This window comes from Planococcus citri, chromosome 5 (genome assembly GCF_950023065.1).
Source record: "Planococcus citri chromosome 5, ihPlaCitr1.1, whole genome shotgun sequence".
NCBI classification, from domain to species: Eukaryota; Metazoa; Arthropoda; class Insecta; order Hemiptera; family Pseudococcidae; genus Planococcus; species Planococcus citri.
In genome coordinates this window covers 20,682,172-20,709,919 of record NC_088681.1, presented here as the reverse complement: position 1 = coordinate 20,709,919, position 27,748 = coordinate 20,682,172, and the positions used below count along the sequence as shown (strand labels likewise).

General features: G+C 32.7%; 1 protein-coding gene and 1 long non-coding RNA gene across 2 annotated transcripts in view; one reads left to right on the top strand and one right to left on the bottom strand.

Moving 5' to 3' along the window:
- LOC135848176 (uncharacterized) overlaps window positions 1-27,748 on the bottom strand; it is a 185,438-nt gene that overhangs the window by 60,924 nt on the left and 96,766 nt on the right. Inside the window, exon 3 of the long non-coding RNA XR_010559323.1 lies at window positions 26,100-26,186. This is a non-coding gene — a long non-coding RNA (uncharacterized LOC135848176). The remainder of the gene's footprint in view (window positions 1-26,099; window positions 26,187-27,748) is intronic.
- On the top strand, window positions 10-27,748 carry LOC135848174 (transcription factor SOX-9-like). Its single transcript, XM_065367986.1, has 5 exons — window positions 10-817; window positions 12,774-12,920; window positions 17,435-17,611; window positions 20,595-20,797; window positions 26,281-27,748. The coding sequence occupies exons 1-5, from the start codon at window positions 597-599 to the stop codon at window positions 26,778-26,780; spliced, it is 1,248 nt and encodes a 415-aa protein (XP_065224058.1). The 5' UTR covers window positions 10-596; the 3' UTR covers window positions 26,781-27,748.

Here is a 27,748-nt window from a genome sequence, read left to right as displayed (position 1 = left end):
TATCGCAGCTTGTATCCCACTCTTTCTCTGTCTCGTGTATCTTCATCTCTCGCGTTCGTTATCCCAATCCGATCCGCAGCATCCCTGATCCAACCTTTACTCATACGAACCAGTTTACATACGTGGAGTTTTGTCGCTAGTCCTTCAATGCGCATAATTACGAATGATTTACTTAATATACCTACATTGCAAGTAGGTACGCAATTCGCAATATAACCAGCATAATGATATCATATCATATAAGTGAATAAATCGAACAGTTTTTTTTTCACCATTAACGCGAGTGCAGAGGGGAGTATCTCTACCTATAGCCTATCTTCAAGTTCTCAGCTTTCGATTCGTATCGTTTCGATTCGATTTCAGCCGAAAACCATCGACTTGCGAATAGTCTGGTCGCGTTATTTCCTTATCAATAATTTACAAGTGCGTGTATCTCGTACGTGGGTAAAATTGTACGTATACGTAGACGTACGATGTAAGCTCATCGTCGAATATTATACTTGTGCCTGTGTATCGACATCGACGTCGACGTGTATTGTGTACATCGTGTAAATCGACTTCTTCCCTCGTAAAAATAGTCGATATACTTGAACAATATGATTAAAAATTCCATATTTAGCGAAGGTATCGCCAATACCTGCTCCGATAACCGAACTGTAATATCGTCGAGTGTCGCGGTGATCGCCGACAACGAGATGGCTGTTAGTAAAAATAATCACGTGTCTCAGCAGATTTACAAGAGAAACGAACAGATCAGCGAAGCAGTCAGCAAAGTACTAGAAGGATACGATTGGACGACCGTGCAACAAACGTGCAAGTGAGTTTTAAAATGCTTACGAAGCGTAAATTTTTTCCCATTTTCCGTACCTTGATTTACTCTTAGTCGTATTTCGACGCGATGTTTTTCATGATTTCCTTCCTCAGTTCCTCTCCCTATCTTGATCAATTTTTTCTTGACATTCTATAGACGAACTGATATGAGAAAAATGTCCACATAAGCATTTCTCACTTTATGAAATTCCCATAGAAGCACGATAAAGCGTACTATACCTACCCAGTACCCACCTACCTACTTATTTAATGACAGCTTAAATATGTAATATCAAGAACAACACACACACCATGTGAATTACGTCGAGATAAAAAAAAATACTCGTACGTATCATTGGACCATCAGAATGATAAACACTTCGTACACATATAACAACAAACTCGAGCAATTTTTCAACCATAATATACTAAAATTAAACAATTAATCCAGTGTTTGAGTAGGTAATTAAGCCAATTCCACGTACAATGGATTTATTATATTCTTCGATATAAATTAGTATAGAAGTAACTAAATCATTCCAATGAACGTGAAAATACTCACACTCATACGTACTACGTTGGTATCTCGATATTTGTTTACCATTAATTATTTAGAATAAGAATACACTCAATTTGATTCATTAATGCATCACAAAAGATATTGGCGGCGGTGATGTTGGGGGGAGGGGTTGTTTGCACAGTTTGCTTTATGCGAAAAATTTGTACTTTCGTACGTATGAGTAATTAACAGATAATTAGTAAAATTACGCTCAATAAGACAGTAATGTAGTGTTATTTTTTCCGAAGAATTGATTACCAGATTAAGTACCTACCTAATTTAATCGTAAAATTTGCCCCCTGAAGGTGTTGATCGATTTTCGCTTCTCTATCAGAATAGATTTTCGTGATCGTGAAACATCTTCGACATTATTATAGAAGGTGGAAAAAATCAGATAAAATGATTGAAACGACCCCCCTCCCCCTCCTTCCATGTTGAAAATAGACAGGAGAAAATTCGATTTCATCAAACTGGAAAAACTAACAATGAGCGAGGTATGTTAAGAATTTAGTAACATCAAAAGAGGAAAAAAATGCAAACGAGCTGGTAGAACAATGAACATTCAAAGAAAATCGCAAAATTCAAAATTCCAGAGCTTAAAATTCAATCGGAGAGGAGGTGGAAAAATAATTAAATACTGCTGAATTTTGGGAAAGTTTGATTTCAAAAAATGTGATAAATTCAGGAAAAAATCCGAAATAACTACATACTTTGCTTGCATATCAACTTCATTTGCAGCCGGTTTTTTTTCACAGGGCTCACACTCAACTGTTTTACAAAAAAAAGTAACTTTAGTATGACCTAGAAAGCTCGAAAAAATAACCAATAGTGACAAAACGCGAGCAATGCATTTTAATGCAGAAAAAAATCACAAAAAAAAATCAGAACAATTACAAATTGAAATATTTTGACAATTATGAAACTTTTCGACAATTTTTGGCAACAAAGAAAGGATGTTTGGAATTTCTGGTAGAAAAACATTTGTTAGCAAAATAAAACGAAACATACAATGTTAACAAAAGAGAATGGTTTTTCGGCAGTTTCTATGTAGCAAAAAACTAAAAAGTCAAAAGCGAGACCTTAGGACAATTTTTTAAAGAAAATGTGAGACTTTGGATTTTTGTTGCAAAAAAACAACCTACTCAAGTACTTACCCACTTTTAGAAATTTTGTTGAAAAACGAGGATTTTTCACAATTTTGGGCAAGAAGCCATTTTTTGACAATTTTAGCAAAAAGAAGGACTTTTTGGAAATTATTGGCAAAAAAAGTGATCATTTTAGGCAATTTCTGGCAAACATACCTAAGCAAGGATTTTGAATAATTTTGAAAAAAAAAATAGCAATTTTTAGGAAATGACAAATAAATTACATTTTTTCGAAAAATGAGATTTGTTTTCGTTGTAATTTTTTGAACCCTAAAACAAAAAAGGCGCGATTTTTCAATTGCTAAAAAGCTAGACTTTGAATTTTTGGCAATAAGTAAGACTTTCGGACAATTTTTGGAAAAAAGTAACACTTTTTGGAATTTTTTACAAGAAATCGAGATTTTTCAACAATTTTTGACAAAAAACAAGACTGATAATGGTTAATTTTTCGATTAAAAAGCGAGACTTTTTGACATTTGTTTGCCGGGGGGGGGGGGGGGGAGGAGTGAGACTAGACAAAAATGAATACTTTTCAGAATTTGTTGCAAACAAGTAACAATTTTCAGCAGAAACGAGACTATTTGGAAATTTTGACAAAATGTAAGATTTTTGCTTTTTTTAGCAGCAAGGTAGACTTCGACAATTTCAGCAAAAAGCAGGGCATTGTAACTGTAACGCTGAAAATGCACAGTAGCTGGTTGAAAATTTTTTTTTTTTGAAGTGTAGTTATTTTCGCAAATTATTCACGTACCTATCTATATTATCAACATTAAGATGTATAAAAAAATCAATTTTTTGAAAATGTAGAAAAAAGTACTTTCATAACACTTGATTATTTAAATAATTAACCGATTACTAGCCCTGTTTTTATGGCAGATTCCTTCCCCATGATATGACCCTATGATCAGCGTTGTAGTAGAAAATTTCTACCTCGAAATGAAAATCCCAATTCATAAATAAGTAACTACTCAACTTGAAAATTGCCTGCTCAATTTGATTTGGCACAACTCGTCTGAGAGATTTTCCTAGAAAATCTTAGCTTCAAATTATGTTTAAAACCATGCACTATTCTCACAATATCAATGCCTACCTATTCAATTTACTCTAGCTCGAATTAATCATATGAGCTGAAATTTTGAATTTTATAATCTCTCAGAAATATGATTTACAATGTTATGAAATTGAAAAAAAAAAAAAAAAAAATTAGGGTGATTCCCTTTTGGGCTCTGATAATTATATTATCTGAAAGAGTATACCTAATGAATTGGTGTCTCAAGTTGATCAAAATCAATTGCATATATAAGCTTGTCAATAACACATTTCTTACACATTCAACATCAAAAACCTGAACAAAACCATTTCGGACAAAATGACGATTTCTTAAAACAGGTACCCAAAAATCCCACGTATTTTTCATTTGGAAAAACAAAAAAGAAAAAAGAACAGAAAACCAAAATCACTAAAAATTGAACATGGTGATTGTTCTTCTTTTCGATAAGTCATTCCAAGTTTAAATTTCAGTTCAAAAGCAGAATTTAGACCAGAAAGAAAAACAAAAGAAATTTCAAGCCAGACTGCAATTAATTTGAATTAGAAGGCAATTTGGAAAAACAAGCTCAGCAGGTACCAATAAATAAAGAACCGCTGACCACCTCAAATGTACATATAATAATCAATTTCAAGCTTGAATTTTTTTCAAAAATAACAATTTGAACAAAAAAAAATGAAATTTTCTCTCGAATCAAAATTTACCCAAAAATTTTACATCATGAAATCAAGTTTTTAGCTAAGAAATAGATAAGTATGTAAAACATCATATTTTTTCCATCTAAAAAAATTAACAGAACGATGAAGACCAAAAGAAAACTTATTTGAGAGCTGGAGAGGGGATGTAGAAAATATTACGAACTTTGAATTTTAAGTTTCAAAAAAATTCAGATTGGCGAGTGCAAAATATGGGAAACATTGATCCGATTGATTTATGATTTTGATAGAGATGACTTTTGAAGTAGGAAGAACACTTGAGACAGGGCAGATAAAACAAATACTCGGAACAATGGGGGAACAAGAAGTAAAATATATTTTTGAAACAGCTCCGCTCACTACCAATTTTTTCATTTCAATGCTTTTGCAGGCACAAATGTTTTATAAAATTGAAAAAAAAAACTAATTCTAATTATTAATTGAATCAATTAAGATATCAGATAGCTGAACAATTATTCAAAAAGGTTGAGAGACGGAGAAGTGGGGGCCATAAAATTCAACCTCCTTGATGAAAATTAAAAAAAAAAAAAAAACGTCCAATCATCAAAAATTGCAATTTTTAGCAACAATTTAAATCTGAAAAACCCAATCAAAAAGGAATTAGAAACACCTGGGGAAAAATTCTCACAGAAAAATTTTGAATTTTTTGACCCTTCAAAAAGGCATAGATGATCATTACATGCCTCCACATCAACCATTATCTTGATCGCTCAAACCACCGGTCACGTGAAATCAGAAACACGTTGGAAATGTGTCAAGCCCGCCACGAGCGTGTAATTTGAATTTCACGTATTAGTATTTATATTTACTCGTACAAAAAACCTGATAATTTGATAAAGTTCGAAATAAAAATCATCGTTGATCATTTGACACTTGGGATTGCGAAATTGTGTAACTTATCTTACAAAGATAATTCTAATTTCGATTTCATTTTCGAATATTCGTACACGCTACTTGTACATATTATTAAATCTTTTCGAGTAGACGGACTACATACTTAATTCTCGACGACGATGATGAGTTTCTGTTTACTTTTCCATTACGTGTATCCATCATCTAATACCCTACTTGGGCACATATACATAAATAAACCTTGGTTTAACAAAAGGGGACTACACGGTGGAAAATTTACTTTTCTTCTTCGATCTTGGAAATTGACTAGCTTTTGAAAACCTTCAAAAATGGCCTCGAAATTGAAAAAAAAATTATCAAATGTAGATAAAAATTTTGTTGATTTACATTTTGAGAATTGAAGAGAGCCGAAGTTGCATAGAGTGAAATTTTTAATCTTATTACGTCATCAGATTTTCAAAACGATCAATACCTACTTATATACTTTTCGAGATAGGTATTTTCAAAAAAAAAGAAGGTCCTTGCTTTTTTTTACTAAACGTGTTTTTCCAATAACTTGCCTTTTTTTTTCTCAGTTTGACTCCCTCTTCTCTCAGTATGGCAGGGCTCAAATATAGGCTAATTAGAAGATCTTTATGAACTAAAGAAAATTTTTCATTAACTTTTTCAACAACTTGATTACTTTATGATCTTGACCTCGAGGTCCTATACCGATATTCTCACGAATACCTCTTCAGAATTTGGCGATAATTATTGCCGAAAGTTGATCAACTGATTTCTCATCAACACTAACCTCTAACCACTTAGACAAACCCTACCTCAACAATTAATACCACAGGAGAGAAGAAGGGGTGAGGGGGAACACATACTATTTTAAAAATTCAACCCAAAGTATGAAATTTGTTCAGATGAATCTTCTATCTCATGATATACCTCAAAGTTGGACTACCGGAGTACCTAATTTCTCAAAATAACTATTTGTGCATCAACTAATCGGTCCTTTCCCCTGCTCCTCCTCCTTCTTATCTAACCTATATTTAATATAGTCGATATGGCCACGCACTTGAGTATACGTATATAGATGATTTAACCCGATGACTTTGTATTGGGTTAATGTAAAATAGTTTACATATTTCGCCTCAAATGATTTACGTCGAGTACCTATTTTCTTTCGATTTGAATTTCCCCTTATCTTTCTTTTCGAAAGTACCACTTGAAAAAAGGGTCTCGACGAAGTGAACATTTCTCGAAGATTTCCAATCTATCGTCATCATCTCACCTAAAGCAGTTTTTTATACCTTCGTAAAGTCGAGTGACAATTTTTCCAATAAAATTTCCACTTCCAAAAGCACTGACATTTTTCCCCTATTTTTTGAAAAATATCAGAAAAGTAGTTTAAAAAACTAAAAGATTTCCAAAACCGAATTCATTTTTGGCATTATTTTATTATACCCATCTCGTTCTAGTACCTACCTATTTTAATTCTGTATCCTTAACGAAATTTCAAATTTTAGACCTTCATCATCGTGTACTGAAACGTTATAAGAAGAGGTTCAAACGTGATTATAAATTGAAGCACGTATTACGTAATTAACATACTTCAATATTTATTTAATCAACTCGCATTTCACCCAATAAACGAATGATTTCGATATCGAAAGAATTTTAAATTTTCAAATTTTCATATATAACCTAATTAAAATCATTATTAGGTATCATAATTATCATCACCATCATCATTCAGGTCTCAGTCGCTGCAGCTTCTATCCTAACTTCCGATGACGTCGATTGATTTAAATTTTCATCCCTTACCCTTAAAACTAATCAACTACCTAGATACTTCATAGCGATATGCCTAAATTCTTAATAAATTAATTTCGTAATCAACATTCACCTTCGTGAGTTTTTTCCGCCTTGAAAATCACACCTCGTATTACGCAAAATTTAAATAACGATGACATCATATTCTCGCGCTGATTATTTAACCTCTCACTATACCAATCTACTCGTACTTATTGAAAGCACTTAGTTACTTACTTTTCCAAACTGGCCAATCATTAACTTTAGATTTTGGATTGAAAAAATAAAAAATAAAACAACTCCGTCTAAAAAAACGCAATCGTCTAATTTTATCATACTACATACGTTAATTACCTACGAGCAATTGTTATCAAAAAACTGATTAAACGAGACGATAAAAATTTTAATATCGAGTATTTTTTAGTGAAATTAACCTTATCTAGAGCACGTATTCTCCCATTAGTCGTGAGGGGTAATTTTTTTTCAGAAGGTAGAGCGTTCCTTATCATGAGAGTATTAGGTACGATCTTGAGAATTTGAAACGCAAATTTATCTTAAATATAATATGTACAAGGGGTCGGGCTGGTTAGTCAGCTAGTTTAAAGATAACAGTTCTACCTATCAACCTTTAAAAAAAACAACAACAACAACAACATTAAAGTGAAAAAAGAAACTCGAAAAAAATTTACATCGCACATTGACCTAACAAGGAGCCTGGAGCTAGAGAATCAAATCGAATCTTTTAAAAATGATTCTACGAGATGAACTTCTACCCCCCCCTCCCCTTCATAAACGTGTCTCAAAAATAGCCAACTTTTAGGCAAGTTTGTCAATTTTTTGCTGAATTTGAGAACTTGAATCTTAATGCATATTTTCAAGTAGGTACCTATCTATGTACCTTCTATTCGACAGAACTTTGTTCAATAACACACGTCCATTTTTTTAAATCGTAGGTAATCATTCACCATTTTTTTAAAATAAAATTTTCAAAAACTTTTCAACTTGACCGACTTCTCTACTCTCCCTCCCCCCTACCAACAAAAAATCAAACCTTTGATTTCATTGTGAAAAACAATTCAAATTAGAGTCTTCGAGTTTTTTCAAATTTTTGCCCCATTAAGTATTATGTAAATTGTAAAATCACTAATTTTTCACCACTTCAACCAACCGTTTCCAGGGGAAAAACGCCTATTATCAAAAATAGTGGTGGGGGAGGGGTTGATGAATATTTATTTTACAAAAGTTCAAATTTTGAGGATTCGCTTACAATAAAGAAATAATTTCATCATCCTTCTTGCTGCTTACAGAGTGAATTTATTGCTTGGATTTTCATTTCAACTTCTTACTTCAGGTATTTCTATTTATACTGATGAAGAAATTCAAATTTACACAAGGTGGTTCAATTCAAGTTCATGATGACTAAAGCACGCTCACGGGCGGTCGGGCACAGATGAAGATGCCTGAATTTGAACAAATTATGCAAAAAATCAAACATCAACGAATAATGAACTTTTGAAAGTGAGTTGAGTGCCAGGGGTAAATTTCATCTACTTTCCAAAACATGACTTTTACTTAAAAAATGAAATAAAATTTCAATCATAGCTGGAACAAGAGAACACGAAATGGACTAAAGGATTCGAAACAACCTCAAAATATCAAAAAATAATCTCAATATTTCGCAAAAATAGAAAATGCCCTAATTTTTGTTCATTTTTTTATTCACTTTGCCATATCATGGATCTAAGTACATGAAAAGAATCAATATTAAAAAGGTTTCTTCATTGCTTGTTTCAAAATATGAGGGATCGACCCCCCTCCCTCCTACCAGTTTTCTTCGAGTATCTAATGCTTTGGGCGCAATTAGTGTGAGTACCATATTTATTTCAATAATTTACACAAAGGCACTTCTGAAAAAATTTATCAACCAGGCAAACTTGAACTGTTTATGAAATTTCTGAGGCCCCAAATCCTTTCCCTTTCTCTTCAATGGATTTTTGCAATTAAGATTATTCCTCGATGTTCCCTCATTCAAATTTTCAAGTTTGGCACGCAGGGTAGAAGGTCAAACTAGGCCAGAATTTCAGAAAAAATGAATGTGTTCCATTTTGATCTCAATTTTTGGGGCTCCATCCGATTTCCTTTCCAAATACAAGGTAATGGAGCTGGTACTATAGCTCGGGCCGTTGGAGGGGGAGGGGGCCAAAGTGAGCAGGTTGCCAAAGGGCTCGCGCTTTCTGGAGAGCCCAGCAAAAGAAGGCCTGTGATGAAAGAAAATCAATTTTTTTTTATTACTTCTCAAAACACAAATTTTCAAAAGCTTTTGCCTTCGCTTCTCTTGGGCCTGTTTTCTTTTCATTTTCAAAATTGAAATTTCAAAAAAAAATAATCATTCAACTTTTCAAGTTTCAAAGTGAAAAACCAAACTTCTCGCATAAAAAGTACATATGTGACGCGGCACAACAAAATCGACCTTCGGACTGAAAAAATTATTGTTCACTTTTTGACGGATTTTTGGTCCTTGGACATTCAAAAATCATTTAAAACCAGCCAGAAGTCCCTATGATTTGCATAGCTCCATATACATGGTAATTCAGTCAGAAGTGTGCTCATTTTTTTGATTTTTTTGATTTTTTAAAAATTGTTTCATTATTTTAACTTTTAAATCGATCTGGAGGCGAAACAAAGCGTTCTACGAGAAAAATACATCGAGCTAAGTTGTAGAGAATTAAATTTCCAAAAACCTACAAGAGGTTTATTTTTCTCCAAAATGCATAGTTTTTCCGTTTTTCTCAAAAAACAAAAACCTCATGATGATTACCATAAAATTTCTGTTTTTCGAGAAAAACGGAAAAACTATGCATTTTGGAGAAAAATAAACCTCTTATAGGTTTTTGGAAATTTAATTCTCTACAACTTTGCTCGATGTATTTTTCTCGTAGAACGCTTTGTTTCGCCTCCAGATTGATTTCAAAATTGAAAATAATGAAAAAATAAAAAAAAAATTGAAAAAATGAGCGCAATCATGACTGAGCCCCCTGTATCAATGTAAATAACCATTTTACCCAGTGATATTCACACAAAACAGGCAAGAAACGTTATCCAAGACTATGTTTAGCTCAGTTTAGCCGGAGAACGTGATTAGAACGCAAGCGCTTCCGCTAAACGAGCAGAACTGGACTGAAAACTTTAACCCCCCATAACTCAAAAACTTAATTTCAGTTCGAAGGTCGATTTTGTCGTGCCGCGTCACATATTATGCCTTTTGAACGCAAATTTTCAGGAGCTTTCGTCCTCTTTTGGACCTGTTCGCTTTTCTTTTTTCAAAATCAACATCCTAAAAAAATCTTTATAAAATTCTAAAATTTTCAAAGAAAAAATAAACTTTTTGCATAAAAAAATACCTATTGTTTTTATTAGTTCTCTTAAAATACAAATTTTCAAAATTTTTAGCCCTCGGTTCGCTCGGACCTGTACTTTTTTTTCATACTTACTCAACTTTTTATTTTAAAAAAAGTTTTTTAGCCTCTTGAAGTCAAATTTTCAAAAAGTTTCACCCTTGTTTCGCTCGGGTCAATCTTTTTCTTGTCTTAGAATAAAAAAAATCACATTTGAGCCTCCAAAAATCTAAAACAGAAAATTGAAAATTTTTTTGAAGTCATAATCGGCAAAATTGGTACTTTTTCTCTATATCAGTCGGAAAATTTTCAGCCGAACCCTCTCAAAAAACCTCTCATAGTTTCGTTCCTAGGAATGGGGCCCAATTATGTTTGCCCCGGGCCCGCATTGCCTCTCGACACTCCACAGCCCTGTTGTCGCTATATGAAATAATCGTTTAATTGTTGCTGTTTTACTCTGTCTGGTTACACTCGTCTTCATAAGAAAGAAAGAGCGAGCTCAAGCTAAAATTAAGTTTTCAAATTTAAATTTTCAGAATTTCACTTTTCAGGCAAAATAAACCAATTTAAGTATCTATTAAATTAAAAAATTCGAATTTTCGAAATAAGGGCTACCCAAACTGACCAGATGAAACTTAAAAAAATATATATATCAAAATATTATTAACTTCAGTAAGCATTCTAAAACGATGAAATTATAAGCAAATAAATTCCGGTATGAATCATAAAAAATTAACTCACATAAATTGTCACGTTCTTATTCTTACTACAAAAATGTGCACTCACCTGAAACAAAAAAAAAACAAAATAAATTGATTATTAGTAGGTACATATAGGTAAAAGTATTGTGCATATTTGAACTATGTATATTATGTACAATGCATCATAATTCAATAGAATAAATCATAAATTTTTTGGCACTTCCCGTTTTACTTAACGTACATATTATGCTAAAGAAAAGTTTGTCAAATCATTAGCAAAGAACAAGGGGATGTGAGTACAGCACAGGATTTTTCGATATAAATAAAATTCTAGAAAATTTAAACTCATTTGGATGCATCAAAACAACAAGCGTTCATCGATCGCACTACAGATAGTAAAAATAATGCATAAGAAAAATAAAACTATAAGTAAATCAGTCTCTTGAAGCATCAACTTGTCAAATAGGAGGAAAATGAAAATTCGTTCTGTTGACTTACCCTCCCCTCTCCTTCTTCTCTCAAATATTAAAGAAAACCATTGAATTCAATATTTCTTCAATGCCTGGAATAAAATGAAGAAAAATAGGATTTTTTAACGGATCATTTGAGACGTATCACGAGTTCATAATATAATTTTCTTTCAAAAAAAAATCGAAGGTGATTAAGATTGAGTTCTTTTTTCATCTTTTTACACCATTTTTTCAAACTGTTTTTTTTTTTTTTGTCTTTGAGGCATGTTTGACCAAATCTTATACAGTTATACTTCTGCAGCAACGCTCCTTTATAATTTGATAATTTGAACTAAAAATAATTCAATTGCCATTACAAAGCTACCTCATTCCAGATTTGAGGGGCTTCATGGAAAAGGGGCCTTAGTCAATTTTTTTACACTGATTTTTACAAGTTCAAATGGACTTGAAAAAATTTTCTACAAGCAAAAATTCTCCAATTTGTTTTTTTTTCATGGAAGAACACTCTTCAATACCACTGAATATGGTGAAAATTAATTTAAAAAAAAATTTTAATACATATGTACGTTCAACATTGTAAAAGAAAAAAAACAAACAAAAAAATGACTAAGGCCCTTTTCCATGGAACCTGTCATCTGTAAACTAATAATATTCGATGAATTTTCACAAGTTGGCGGATAGGTAGTTTTTTTAGGTCAAGTTCTCGGTCAAACCGCCCAGTATACTATGTATAGATATGATCTACGTGCCTATAATAGATTAAATCCATAATTACCCACTCGAACACTTCAAAGCAAGACTTATACACACATATTTCACCACTCGACGAAATTTTTCACAGTTCTACGAATTTACCTGACACCTCCTCTCACTCTTTTTTGAATTACCTCACTTCACGACGTCATAATAGCGAAATACGAGTAAGTATCTCGAGGTAATACTCAAGACAAGAAGTCTGGTATACGCTTGGAGTGAATTCTGTTACGCCGCATGCTCGTAATAGAAGGCAGACAAAACAAAATAAATGTATCTCCGACATAACAAGCATGTAAACTTCACATCGATGATAAAATCATTCTGAGAAGTGATACGACGAAATGACCCTTAGTTAACGTGTTAATATTACACCTTCTTCTGCCACATCGAACGCGATCAAATTTTTCGTTTTTCCTCCTATCATCTCATTTGAATAAATTTTGCTGTTTCAAGATCAAAAATTGAGTGTTTGACGCGCTAAATTGCTAATTTTTTTATGTTTTTTTTCTTCTTCTTTATAGATCGGCGAATGTGAAAAAAGAGAGCCATGTTAAGAGACCGATGAACGCATTCATGGTTTGGGCACAAGCAGCCAGAAAACAATTAGCAGATCAACATCCTCAACTGCATAATGCCGAATTGAGTAAAACGTTGGGAAAACTTTGGAGGTTGGTAAATGTCAAATTTTTCACTAATCTAAATAAATATTATTTAATTTACCTACACAGTTACACACGTAAAAACTATCTACTCGATGAATCAAAATTATCACGAGTTTTATCATCTATTTGAACCTTGATTAAACAAATGATAATGTCGTTGACAACTTGACAAGTCTTCGTCGCTTCAAAAAAAAGGGGGTATGAGCAGCTGCTTAAATGGTAGGTATAATATTTACACACTAATCGTCCCATCTCCTGGTACCATTTCTTATGTACCCACCTATAAAAAAGTTCAAATAAATTTCTACAATTCGTTATAAATCCATACCCCTTTCACCTCGACTCTTTACACCAGATTTTTACTTTCTATGTAGTTTAACCTTCTTATACTTAATCCATCTTCAACGTAGCTTGGGAAATTAAAACGTAAATCGTGGTCACGCTCAATTAACGAGTGTTTCATCTTGATTAGATCTTCAATATTTAAATATACGCAGATATAGAAGATCTACGCGTTTAGGCACAGCACTCGAATAGGGCGAAGATAAGGAAAGGGCCACCGTAATTAGTAAAAATAACAACCATCTCGCAGGAAGTTCCATTTCTTTATTCTTTTTACATTCTTAATGAAGACACCCGTGTACGTTATTTTTTTTCTTTTTATCTTGAGAATTGTGAGATACAGCTTGGATGATGTGTTCACCAAAATTAAATCTTCTGATGATACCGAAAATATTTTTTCAAAGGTTTAATTCGTAAATTGGCTTCATACGGGAGCAATTGAATGTACCTACCCGTAGATGATCTATTTGAAAATATCAAAGAGGTGACTAAATTTTCTAAAAATAAAAAAAATACTTCCCCTGTTTTCTTTATCGTCCAAATATGCAACAAAAAAATACGAAGACATCATTAATAATTTTTGAAAATTGCAAAAAGCTGGTACGATAAAATGAAATTGACGTTTAATAAAACATTGAATAATATAAAAGTGCTCGATAATGATGAAAAAATTTCTTCAAATATCACAGAAACTGCACCAAAAAATTTACTCAGAAATGGCAAATGAAATTAAAATTGAAATTTCAAGCATGATCAAAAAAAAAAGAAAAATATCATAAAAATTGCATAAAATTTGTTCAAATTTACAAAAAAAAATTCTACAGAAACCTCAAAAATCACAAAAACACAGAATTTATAGTTTTAAAATCACAAAAAACCAATAAAACTTGAAAAATTTCCCACAAAGATGAAAAAAATGGTAAAATATAAAATAAGTAGAATAAATAGTGTCAAATATTAACAAAATTTTCCCAAAATTTCGTTTAAAAATGAGTTGAAAGCGTGTAAAAATCGATGAAAATAACTCAGAAATCCAGTAAACATCGTCAATCTTTATAGAGGGGGGGGGGGGGGAGGAGGACAAAAAACATTCTCAAAATTAATTACATTCACCTTATACATAAAAATAGATTTTTTCATTGATTTAGTTACCAAAAATTAACTTTTTCATTTTAGTTTTTAAATTGCACGTGCATCGTGCCTCTGACTTTTTGAAAATGTGTCCTCTTCAAGGCCATTGGCCTTATCTCCTTCCAGGGGCACCTTCCTCGTTGAAATTTCTTCTGGTTGACTATGAACTCAAAATGAAGGTCACTACTGAATTTGGTCAAAATCCTGTTGGGGGAAATACTACTTCACCCTCCCAGGTGCCCAAAGTGGTATCTATTGCTCCCTATGAGGACCCTGGTATAGGGGCTTAATGGGCAGACGCCTTATGTAGTATACCAACAGGTGAGACAACCCCAATATCCCAAATGAACATACAAAAGTATCATACAATGGTTTATTGGTCAGTTGTGCACCAAGCGTTAAACGTCTCTACAATATAACACAATACCAGAACTTATCTGTTTCTCCCAGTAAGCATGCTGTGACATTAATATCACAGTGATGTAATTTTGTGATGTGTATAGGACATTACAAAGTAATATTCCTGTGACATTTTTGCGACATTGCTTTGGAATGGAAAAAGAAATATTTGGCCGCAATGTCTCAAAAATATAACTTTGATGATATCACATAGACATCACTAAAAGATATTATATTACAGTGACATTTCTGCCTCAAACTCGGTCAAACTATACCATTTTTACTTCTCACAGATACAGTATGTTGACAATTAGTATATAAGGAAGATACTGTCTCATGCAAATTTACCCTCATTAATGATGGGCGCTGGACCGCTGGAGACTTTGCCGAACGTGGCGGAGTCAACATCCTCAAATCTCAACTCCAAACTTCAGGAGTTGAGAGAAGAGAATATTTTTGCAGAAAATACATCTGGAATGTTACCTGAAGGCTGAATATGCCTACTGCAATTCAAATGAACCCCAATAATCGGTATTTCAACGACATTCAATGGGAATGTTTTAGAAATATTTACATAAATATTGCATAGACATTTCCTGGTGATATATCTGTGACATTCTGTGACATTGAAAAATGTCACTGGGCCCTTCTGAGTGATGTCTGTGAGAGTGTGAGACCATTTTGCTGGGTACATTTTATATCACCAGTTAATCTCAGAGACATCACAAAGTGATATTACATATCTCCGCGGTGATATTATGTGATGTCACTGTGACATTGCAATGCTTACTGGGCTGTTGAGCATTTACTATATCAGGGTCCCCATAGGAAGCAATAGAGATCACTTTGAGTACCTGGGAGGGTAATGTAGTATTTCCTCAAACATTGGCGCCCAATGTGAGGCTCCAATGTTGGGGGGAAATACTACTAACTCATGGTATTTCAGTGGGCGAACAAAAAAAGTAATCATGACCAGGGCTGTAAGGTAATTTATGTTGGTAAATTATGGCGGTATTTTACCGTATTTTACAGTATTTTACCAAAAGTTTATTACCGTATTTTACCCTAATTTACCAAAAAGCCAAATTAACACTTTTTTCCATCTTTCCTTCATAAATTTCCAAATTTCCATGAAAATTTATGATTTGAAAGTTATCAAAAATTTTCTCCATAAATTTCCAAAAAATGTCCATGGAAAATTTTCTATAATTTTTAATAACACCTAAAACAGATGAAAATATACTTCAGAGACAGGTCAGAAGTTCAGAACTTCGAAGTCAAACTACAAAAAATAACTCTTCATATCCAAATTAGTAAAATACCATAAATACCGTAAAATACCATATTTTACCGCCGTATTTTACCAGCGAATAAATTACGGTAATTTAACAGCCCTGAGACAAATTGCTCATCTTCAAAATTGAAGGAGCAAATACAATTTGAAAATTCAAAAATTTCAAAATCCAGGGCACAATAAATTTGGAAATTTTGAATCAATCAAAATTGGTATTTCAGAACCCTTCATTCTTCAACGCAATAAAAAAAATCACCTTTCAATTTGCACAAGCTTCACGTACAAATTACAATAATACGAAACTTACGAATATTGACCTAGTGTAAAAGACGCCTTTTTTTGGGTGCAAAATTCCAATTTCGAAACAAATTCTGCGAAATATCTCCAAATTTCCCACACTTCGTATGTATGACACATCGGAAACTTGGCTGCAGTTTCATCATGCGTAGTTTAATATATCCTAAACATGGATGGAAGGAAGTAGAGGAGGAACTCGAACGAAATACGTATAAGTATTTCTTTATCTCAAAAATCATCGCTCTGAATTGACCTTCTATAAAATACGTACTTTCTACTTTGATCAAGGCTGCGTGAAAAATTATTACATCATTTTTTTGGGGCGATTATTTTTCTCATATCATTGCAGAAAAGAAAGCATAGGAAAGGAAACTCCGAACCTTTGCGACTTCCGCAATCTCAAATCTCAATAAAATCATAAATGTTTGTACTTGTACATCTCACCATATGATCGACGCAGTTTGAAAACACAGCTTCACATTTGGGTCAATTTTATTCACCGTGGCCATAGGTACTTTCGATTTCATCTTCGATTAATCACTTGAACATGTTGCGATGATAAGCATCGTTGGAAAAAACACAACAAGACCCCCTACTGCACCTTTCACCCTCATTATGCCCAGTCAGTTGTCTCGTTTACTAATAATTATCACGAGTAGGTGAGGTATATTATATCGTATAGGGAAACGAAACGATACGTGTGATATGTATATTAATAGAGAAATCAGAGTATTAACTTTTGTACAACGCAATATATCGCACACATGCGAACAAGAGATAAAATTAATATTGCTAACGTAATTTTAACATCATCGTATGATAAAATTTGTTCTCCAATAATGACATATATGGGTATATACAATATACATACTACATACGCATTTAAAAAGGTAAATGTCAAACCAAGACCCTCAACTGTCAACCAACCAACTTATTCAAACAAAAAAAATAGTTTTAAGCTTACTTATGGGTATAATACTGTGAATTAAAACATATTCCATGCAACAGGACTTCGAAATCACACTAACAAATCTATTATTTTTGACGTGCTATGCAGAAAACTCAGCGAGGCGGATAAGAAACCATTCATGCAGGAGGCTGAACGATTACGAAATATACATAAAAAAGAATACCCCAATTACAAATACCAACCAAGGAGGAGGAAGCCACCGAAGGTGAAGAGCGTTTCGGCAAAATCAGCGAAACTTACTGCATCTCCTTGCGACGATTCCAAGTTAGTATTTTAGTTTATTGCATTGCATACCTATACTTATTTCAGTTTCAAAAGTTTACCCTAGGGGTATAGATATAAATTTGGTCCATTTTTGGTATAGAGGTCTCCCATACTTACAAACTTGAAGAGCAAAAAAAAATAAATTTTGGAATGAATCGTAAAAATTTTGAAAATTTGATTTTTGTATGGCCAGCTTGACTTTTAAAAATTTACAACATTTTAGACAATATGCTCATTGCTCTACCTTCTTTCAATAAATCTTCGTAGATCTTTAAAAAACTGTTCTTTCTACATCACTGACATTGACATGACGTTCGAAGAAAAATAACATGATGAATTGATACCAAATCATAATTTGCAAACAAATAAAACCACCAATGATGAAAGGAACCAAATGGTCATGAAAACATTTTGGCGGAAGGGAAGTATGTACTTAGAAATTATCTAAATGGTGACAATTTTTCTTTATAAATTCAAGTTATACGAATCCATGTCTTTTTTTGATGGAGGTGGAGGTGTCTCGTGTCAAAAAATTCATTTGATAATTGAACAGAACACCATCAAAAATATCACAAATAATGTGGAAGGATAGAAAATGTTATTTGACTTTAGGCAATTAGAGGGCCTTATCGAAAAAATTAGTCGATATTACGAATCATTGTTGTTTAAAATACCACTAATACACTTTTTGATTTTTTTTTCTAAAACAAAAAGAACTTTTTCTAAAATTATTATAAACACTCTGGAAAAAAATGATTGAAATTGAATCGAAGTGGGTTAAAAGGTCAACGGTGATGTAAAAACACTTCACACAAATTTTTGACCGCGCACCCCCTCCCTCTCTCCACCTTCTGAAGAAATCAACTCCTATATGTCACAATGTTGATAATTCATATTTTGAGGGGAGGGGGATGCATCAAAATTATTTTGAAATTTTTTCCTCAATATTTTCTCAAACTTACTATGCACAAAAATTATCCAGTCAAGTTGAGCTTTCGAATTTTTGCCCAAAACATCTCAAAAGCAAAGTCTCTTTTTTATAAAAAAAAAAAAATACCTATACGATATCATACATGAAAAATTTGGTTTCCTTTATTTTCCCATAGGACCCTAAACCCTAATAAGGGTTTTCCAAAACTTGAAATTTTTCATCGTAATGATTCAAAAGCATTTTAGAAAAAACTATAATTTTTCATTTTTTATGAAGAATCCGCACTTTTTTTCAATAATAGATTTTTTGCCCCTTCAAAATCCCTCTCTCCCTCTCCAAACAAACATTTTTGAGAAAAGTCAACGATTCTGCCAAAAAAATGAACTGCAAAAAATCCAATGACGTCATCTTACCCCCCCCCAGAGTTTTCAACCAGTTGGAAAAACTTTAAAATATGAATTATTGAAGTTTTAATATGAGGGGAGGATGCTTCCGGAAGCAGAGTAGAAGGGAGTTCAAAAATTTGTATGAAGTGAGTTTTCACATAAGAGGTAACCTTTTGGACCACTTCCAATTCAATTTGAATCAAAGGCCGATTTCATCATCTCATGGGGGGGGGAGGGAGTAGTATGCGTCATTTTTTAAGTTTTTTTTTTTTCAATTTTGATAGAGACTAGCAAAAAATTATGGCCAAATAACCACAATGAGACGAAGAAAAAATTTAAAATTTTTTGGTGAACGTTTCACCCCCTCCCCCGGCTCCAGTTAAAAATTGAAATTTCTTTTAAAAAATTCACGTGTCAGAAAAATGATTTTTTTCATCTTAGGTAGTGTAATATTGTTCATTATCACGTAAAAATGTAAATCGTCTGTTCAAATTATTTTTGCTGAAAAAAATCGGTTGCAGGTTCAAAAAATTTAGAACCGTCTTCTAGAATGTTCTTGAGTGAACTTTCAAGTTTCAGCAATGCGCTTTGAAAATCCTCAAAATTTTCTGCGAATAGATAGACTTGATGTGCTTAAAAATGAAAAATTGCATTCAAAGATTTTGAGAAGGGGGAGCGAGAGGGGAGGGAGGGAGGCTACATGTGAAAGGGTCCCTCTAGGGATAGGGTGGGTTGTTTCAAAACTTTTTTCGAATTTTTGAAGGAGCCTAGCAAAGAAACCATGACCAAACTACCTTAATAAGGCGCAGGAAAACTTTCAAATTTTTTGATCAACGTTTGACCCGCTCCCTCCCCCTGGGCTTGAGCGCAAAGTTTTCAAAATTTTTCAATTCAGATGATCTCTTGGCATTTTTAGTTCTTGCTTATGATCGCTTTTAGACCATTAGAAAAATTCAAAGTTCATTCTTGTCTCATGCAGGAGTTCTCAAAATATTTTTTTTCTTTAAAATAAATATGATAATTTTTGGAATCTTCTCCTAAAATTATTACTTATTACTTCTTTAAAATAAAAAAATATGTTGGTCACATTCAAAAAGTTTTCAAAATTTTTCAATTCAGATGATCTCTTAGCATTTTTAGTTCTTGCTTATGATCGCTTTTAGACCATTAGAAAAATTCAAAGTTCATTTTTGCCACATGCAGGAGTTCTCAAAATATTTTTTTTTTTCTTTAAAATAAATATGATAATTTTTGGAATCTTCTCCTAAAATTATTACTTATTACTTCTTTAAAATAAAAAAATGTTCGTCACGTTCAACAGAAATTTCAGGATCACTCTCCCTTTTCATACGAAAATGACTCAAATTCAATTCTGAAATTTTTTCTATTCCAAAAAGTGAGGTTTTTCGCTTAGGACTTGATACTTTGATTGAATTTGAATTTTGACAGAATTCTCAAATTCATCATTTCTAATTGAAGAGCCCATTTCAAAAATCTTTTCTTCTGGACTACTTTCACGTAGAGTCTCATGAAAAAGAAAATGCATCCCTTTCCTTCTAACATATCTACAAGCTCAAATACACCATTTTCAATCAATTTCATCACAAAAAAAATTCAAACTAGACCTCAACAACTTTCTAATTTTCAAATTTCGCCTTTCCCACAGACAAATATCACCTTCGCCCAAAGACGACGCCGTTTACTTCAGCGAAGGATCGTCGAACAGCGACTTGATGAGCTACCCGGCTAGCAACGCCTCATCCACCATGCAACGTCAATCACCACCCGTTTCCGTCACCGAATCGCCTGCTAATCAGTTTTTAAACACTTTCAGCGAATCGATTCCAGTTCAAAATTATCCTCAGACAGGTAAATATTCGTCGATATACCATACCTATCTAGCTACCTACTCGTAAAATAGATACATAATTTAATATACACGAATATCGTTTACGCCAGTGGTGGCAGTAAACGTCGTAATAACGTACCTCTACCTATACTTGCTGCAGCAGCAGCTGTTGCTGTTGCTGCGCCAGCCATGAGAATTTTAGTGCTGTGTGCAACGCGTTAGGCACTCGAGATACGTCATCAGGGCCTAACCGGCTGCTACGTCAGTCGAGTGCCTAAAAAAAGATAATGTTCAAGTAGTTCGCCTAACGCGTGTTCGCCTAATCGCCTAACAAGAGTGTACCGAAAAAAACACCTTTTTTTACCTCAAAATTCGCCTCTTTGTGAGCACCTGATGTGCAATTCTCACGTAGGCACTTTTCGACAAACGTCGACTCGATAATAGTCTTAGGACCCTTAGAAGTCCGACGTAATAGACGAGCGAAAGGTCACACGTAGTACACGATAGGTAATTACGGTACATCGAATGTTATTACCGCCAGTGTATAAGTTACGTACGTTACCTACCAATATAACTTAACGTTTAGGTATACATAGATATTACCTTCTCACAAGTATGAAAAAAATAACTTTTCGAAAGTTGTATGTAATTTCATCCAGTCAATTAAAAATTAAGAGTAAATTACTGCTGCTCGTCTTATCATCGTTATCTTAAGTGATATGTTTGCCACTGAGATTACTTCTTTTTTTTTTTTTTACTTATTTCTGCTTTTCATTAGTATGTAAGGCCCAACTTACACGGTTAAATCGATAGGTAGGTAGCTCGATTCGCCTAATTAGTAAAAACGATGCTGAAATATTCGTATACGAGTACGAAAGAGATGAAAATTTACGCTGGAATTCGACTGAGTTGATTTTGGGTTCATTTTTGGATCAATTTTTGGAATTAGGGTCATTTTTGAAAAGCTCGAAGATGAAGGCCACTAAAAAAAGGGGGAATAATAATTAGTCCAACTTCATAGCTGCATATGAAACTGATTCCCAGACACAGTCAGAATACCTGCTCAATAAATATTTCATTTTTTCCCTCATAGATTAGGTATAGGTAGGTAGGTAGGTAGGTAGGTATGCGCCACTGTTTTCGACTGATTTGCGTAAATTCGATCTGATTTTTAATTCATTTTAAGAAATAATAACCCCATTTTTTTCAGATAAAATTTTTTCAATTTTTGTACAATTTTTTCCAAAGTTTTCAACTTGAAAACAAACATGTTCACAATCCTGAAATTTTCCAAAATAAAACAAAAATTTTGTAAACGACAAAATGAATTTGAAAAAAATTAGAAAAGGCCATAAAAAATCTAGTCGAGAAAAAAAAATGTCGATTCGTGAATGTTTGGTCAAAAAAATCAACTTCGAATTCTTTTACCTAGGTGTGGATTTCAATAATCGAAAACAACACTCTTCGAAAAAAAAGATTCCAACGTTCTCGAACTACTCAAAAAATGAAGATTCCATCGTTCGTTGTAAAGAGAACACCTTCAAGGCAAAATTTACTCGAAAAAATAAAATTCGATGGAAGAGGAAAAATCAGGAGAACGCACAAAATTGATATATGTAGAATGTAGATTCATTGAAAAAAATAATTCAGTCGTTCGCGAACGATTTGTTCGAGGATACCAATTCAGTCGGTCACTGATATTTTGAGCAAAAGAACAAAAAACGAAAATAACGATTTAGTCGTTCGTTCAAGACAAACCCATCGTTCGCGAACGACTACTCAAAGAAAAATTATGATTCAGTTTTTTACAAGGATGGAAAGCTAGCTGAAAGCTAAAAGCTAAAAACTGAAAGTCGACGATTTTTGAAAGCTAAAAGCTAACCAAAAGCTTCATTTATTCAGCTTACTTTCAGCTGGCTTTTTCACACATGTTTTAAAAAATAATTGAAATTCTGTCGTTCGCGAATGATTTGCTCGAAAAAAGAAAATGACGAGTAAGTCCTTGACTAAGTTCAGGAAAAGTATAAATATTGAATTCTGTCGCTCGCGAATGATTTGCTCGAAAAACAAAAATAATGATTCTGTCGTTCGTTGACATTTTGAGAAAATCCAATCGTTCGCGAATGATTTGCTCGAAAAAAGAAAGAATGATTGAATCGTTCACTAATGTTTCAAAAAATTGAGGTTCTGCCTTTCGTGAACGATTTGCTCGAAAAACAAAAATAATGATTCTGTCGTTCGTTGGTATTTCAAGAAAATCCAATCGTTCGCGAATGATTTACCAAATCGTTGACTTATGTTTCAAAAAAATTGAGATTCTTCCACTCGTGAATGATTTGCTCGAAAAAGAAAATGACGAGTCCTACCGTTAACGAACGTTCGCGAACGATTTGCTCAGAGAACGGAAATAATGATTCCTTCGTGGATTATTAGGTGAAAAAAAATTGAATCATTGAAAACATGACCCGCGCACTGGATCAAATTGCTCATGTAACATTCAATCTGTCTATTCACAATACTATCGGTAATTTTGAAGAAAAATTGAAAAAAAAAATCAAAAACTGAAATCTCAAAAAAAAAAAAAAAAAAAATCAAACCTGAAACCCAGAAAATTTTTACAACTGAAAGAGCCTCATTTCAATTCCGAAAACTGAAGCTGAAATTCAAAAAAAAAAAGAAAATCAAATTGAAAACTGAAACTGAAACCGAACTGAAGACATTGCACTAAAAACGGACACCGTCAAACAGAAACTTAGAAAGCTGAAATGAGCTGGGGAAAAAATCGAAACTAAAAATCCAAAACTGAACGAGCCAAATTAAAATTCAAAAACTAAAATAAATTGAACAAAAATCAAAATCAGTCCAAGATATGAAAAGTAAAATCCAAAACTGAAAATACCAAACTAAAACTGGATAATCTAAAAGTTATAAAGGGTCAAATTAAAACACGAATAATCAACAAGTTAGTGAAAGAACCAAACACAAAATCGAAAACTGAAACTGAAACTTGACCTAAAACGAGCTGAAAAAATTGAAAGAAACTAAAAATGCAAAACATGGCAGAGCCAAATTAATACTCAAACCCTAAAATTGAAAAATAAAAAATAAAAATTTAGTCGAAATCTGAAAATAAAAATCCAAAAACTGAAAACACTAAAAATGAAAGGTACAAACTGAAATAAAAACTTGAGCTAAAACGAGCTGAAAATATTGAAATTAAAAATCCATAACTGACAGAGCCAAATTAAAATTCACTCTAAAATAAATCAAACAAAAATCAAAATCAGGCCAAAATTTGAAAATGAAAATTCAAAAACTGAAAATACCAAACAAAACTGAATGTATAGTCTATAAGTGAAGGGGCCAAACTGAAAATCGAGAACTAAAACTGCAACTTCAACTGGATTGAGCTGAAAAAATTGAAACTGAAAATTGAAAATTGAAAGAGCCAAATCAAAATTCAGAAACTATACACATAAAATCAATTTGACAAAAATTTAAAATCAGGTCAAAATCTGAAAATGAAAAGCTAAAACTGAAAGAACCAAACTGAAACTGAATAGTCAAGAAGTGAAAAGGGCCAAAATGAATCGAAATCTGAAACTGAAACTTGAGCTGGACTGATTTGAAAAAAATTGAAACTGGAAATTTTCAAAATTGAAAGAGCCAAATCAACATTTAGAAACCAAAATAAATTGAACAAAAATCAAAAGCAGACCAAAATCTGAAAATGAAAAATTAAAACTGAAAGAACCAAACTGAAACTGAATAGTCAAAAAGTGAAAAGGGCCAAATTGAATCGAAATCTGAAACTGAAACTTGAGCTGGACTAATTTGAAAAAAATTGAAACTGAAAATTTTCAAAATTGAAAGAGCCAAATCAAAAAATTCAGAAACCAAAATAAATTGAACAAAAATCAAAATCAGACCAAAATCTGAAAATGAAAAGTTAAAGCCGAAAGAACCAAACTGAAACCGAATAGTCCAAAAGTGAAAAGGGCCAAACTGAGTCAAAAACTGAAACTGAAACTTTGAACCAAAAACTGAAACTGAAACTTGAACCGAAATGAGGTAAAAAATTGAAAATCCAAAATTCAAACAGCCAAATTAGAAAATATCTAAAATATGTATAAATCAAACAAAAATTAAAATCTGAAAATGAAAAACCAAAACTGAAAGGGCAAAATTAAAACTAGAGTCCAAAAATGAAAGGACCAAACTGAAAAGCAAAAAAAAAATGAAACTAAAAATTCACAAAAGTGCAATGAAATGGCCAAATTAAAATTCAAAAAATTGAATCTGAAACGAACTGAAAAAATTTAATAAAATTTGAAAGACCAAACAGGAATCCTGAAGACTGAAACTCCACAAATTGAAAGGTCCAAAGTGAAACTTATACGTAAAACGAAAATTGGAAAAGAAACGAGACTAAAATGTATTTCAATTTCTCCTCCTTGTTTGTTTTATTGATCTTAAAATGCATTCAAATCGGATGATGGGAAAGGGATGGGGGTCAAAATTAATATTCAAACTACAATTCTGCCATCTTTTCCTCTCTCGCTCTCCTCCTCTTGTTCCACTGCACAAAAAAAATACAAAATTGATTTATTTATTTTTTTAAACTGAACACTAGAAATTCAGCATTATCAGCACTGCACTTTCTGAAAAAAAGAAACCTATCAAACTGTATACGATCATTAAACATTATGGCAGTGTAATCTAATTACGAATTTGACTTTAAACGATTCGATCGACTTTTCAGCAATCTGCGAAGAAAATTTTTAATTCGTTCAACTATCGAAGTTGTGTCGATATCATGAGTATGACCTTTTAAATGTTCTTTCGAAGGTTTATCTTCGAATTATACTCTAACATACAGTCTCAAGTACCACACAAACACACATAAAAAATTACATATATAATTTTTTTTTATCAAAACTAGATATGGTATGCTTCAGGTGAAATAGCTCGGATTTATTAACGTGATACCACGATTTTTATCATCATCTCTCTCAGTACCTCTACCTACCTCTACCTATCTCGTATAAATTATAATTTAAATTTATGCAATACTTTTATAGGTGCTCACTCACACTCACTAGTACAGATGTTAGCAGATAAATGGTACTGATACCACAATAAAGATTTATTTATTTAAAAAAAAAAAAAAAAAAAAAAATTGTAACAGAATCAATTAGGGTGAAAAAATTTGCTCGAAAGGAAAACTATTTAATCGACTCAAAAAGAAAATAATTTTTTTCCTATTTTTTCCCCACTAATAATTTATACTGAACCAAAACAAAACAAAAATTTTGAACTCACCATCATCTTCATATAGTTTCAATCAAATCTATTTTTGTAACTCCACATATCCACAATCAGCCATACGTATACTAATACACCACGTCACTGAAACAAAAACCACACACCACATTAATTCAATAATACATCATATGTATACTTAGTTCAATATTAAACAACTAATCCCACCATCTGATTCCAGAACCACAAGAACTCAGCCGAGAATTTGACCGATTAGACCAGTCCTCCGATACCGTGCACAACCTAACCGATCAAATGGATATCGAAATGGAAGAACAGTTGAGCCAGTTAGATCAGTATTTGCAATACCCATTTTCTTCTTCATCTAACTGCTCACCTTGGAGTACTCCTCAAACATCCAACACGTTAAACGACACAACCACCAACGTCAACGTCATACCGAATCCGAGTCCTTTCAATCTACCTCCTCCTTCTTCTAAGGATCACTATCATCACCACAACTACGGTTGCTTCAAGCCGGAAAAATGTCACGATCATTACGATAAATCGCTTCTATACCCGAGCTACTTGACACCTCCTCAGGCACCGACTCAGCAACAACCACCCAGTTACCATCATCATCAACCTTTATGGCAGAATCAATTCCAATATTATCCCACTTATCAGCAATACATACCATCGCGGGATGCCGAAAAGAGCTACGCTTGCAGTAATATTTAAATTCGACCCGAACATCTTCACCATTCGCCATAAGTACGAAAAAAAATTCGCATACTTGATTCGTCCAAAAAAAAAAAAAAAAACGTATATTTCCAAAGATCTGTCGTACCTATCTACTTCTTTTGCATATTATACGTTTTTAGACGAGTAATTTTAACAACTTGTCTCGAAAAAAAATTATTTTTCTCATTTTTTTTTGTGTAAAAATTTTGAAAAGAAAAATTTTATATTTTTATTAAAAATTTTCGTACAAAAAAACCGTATATCTAGTAACTTTTTTTCTGCCATTTTTATTACTTATTTACCCGATTTAGTATCTCTTTCGTTGATACAATATTTTTTCTTTTGTACTTTTTTATACACGAATCGTCGTCGTTTTTGAAAATTTCTAAAGCCAATAAGGCTGTTTTCCTCTATATATATTCGATTAAAGGGTACGATAAAAGTATCGAAGGGTAAAATAGATTTTAAAAAATGGGAGTTTGCATTTGAAAAAAGAGCCAACACGGCTAAATACCTATTATCTATACTTAGTTCTATTTGTTTTTATTTTATTATTACACGTGTATAAAGTGTTTTTGGAGCTTATACTTAATTGTATTTTTGTATAGGTACTTTTTAAAGTACATTTATAAAGGTACACAACTTACCTATTATTTTAATTCCTAGTAAGATATTTTACATTATGTATAAAGCCATCATGGCTATAATTTTTTAAGTCAGTCCATATTAGTCATCAATATACCAAGGTTGTACGAGCGTATTATCGAAATGGTAGCTTAAAATTGAACCACAAAAACAATAAAAATCAACTCGTCGATTGTTGATGTACGATTTTTGCTGTTTTTAGTCAATGAGAGAAACTATTTCGATACACTATGCGAGTACACCGAGTGATGTAGTCCATCCAGAAAAAAAATCTCGAATGTAAAGTACATATTACCAACGTAATAAAATTTTCATTCGTA

Excerpts from the sequence above, each read along its gene's own strand:
- LOC135848174 (XM_065367986.1), top strand. The coding sequence starts at position 597 with ATGATTAAAAATTCCATATTTAGCGAAGGTATCGCCAATACCTGCTCC. Across the intron at positions 12,921-17,434 it reads ACGTTGGGAAAACTTTGGAG|AAAACTCAGCGAGGCGGATA; the intron begins GTTGGTAAATGT and ends CGTGCTATGCAG. Across the intron at positions 20,798-26,280 it reads TCAAAATTATCCTCAGACAG|AACCACAAGAACTCAGCCGA; the intron begins GTAAATATTCGT and ends ATCTGATTCCAG.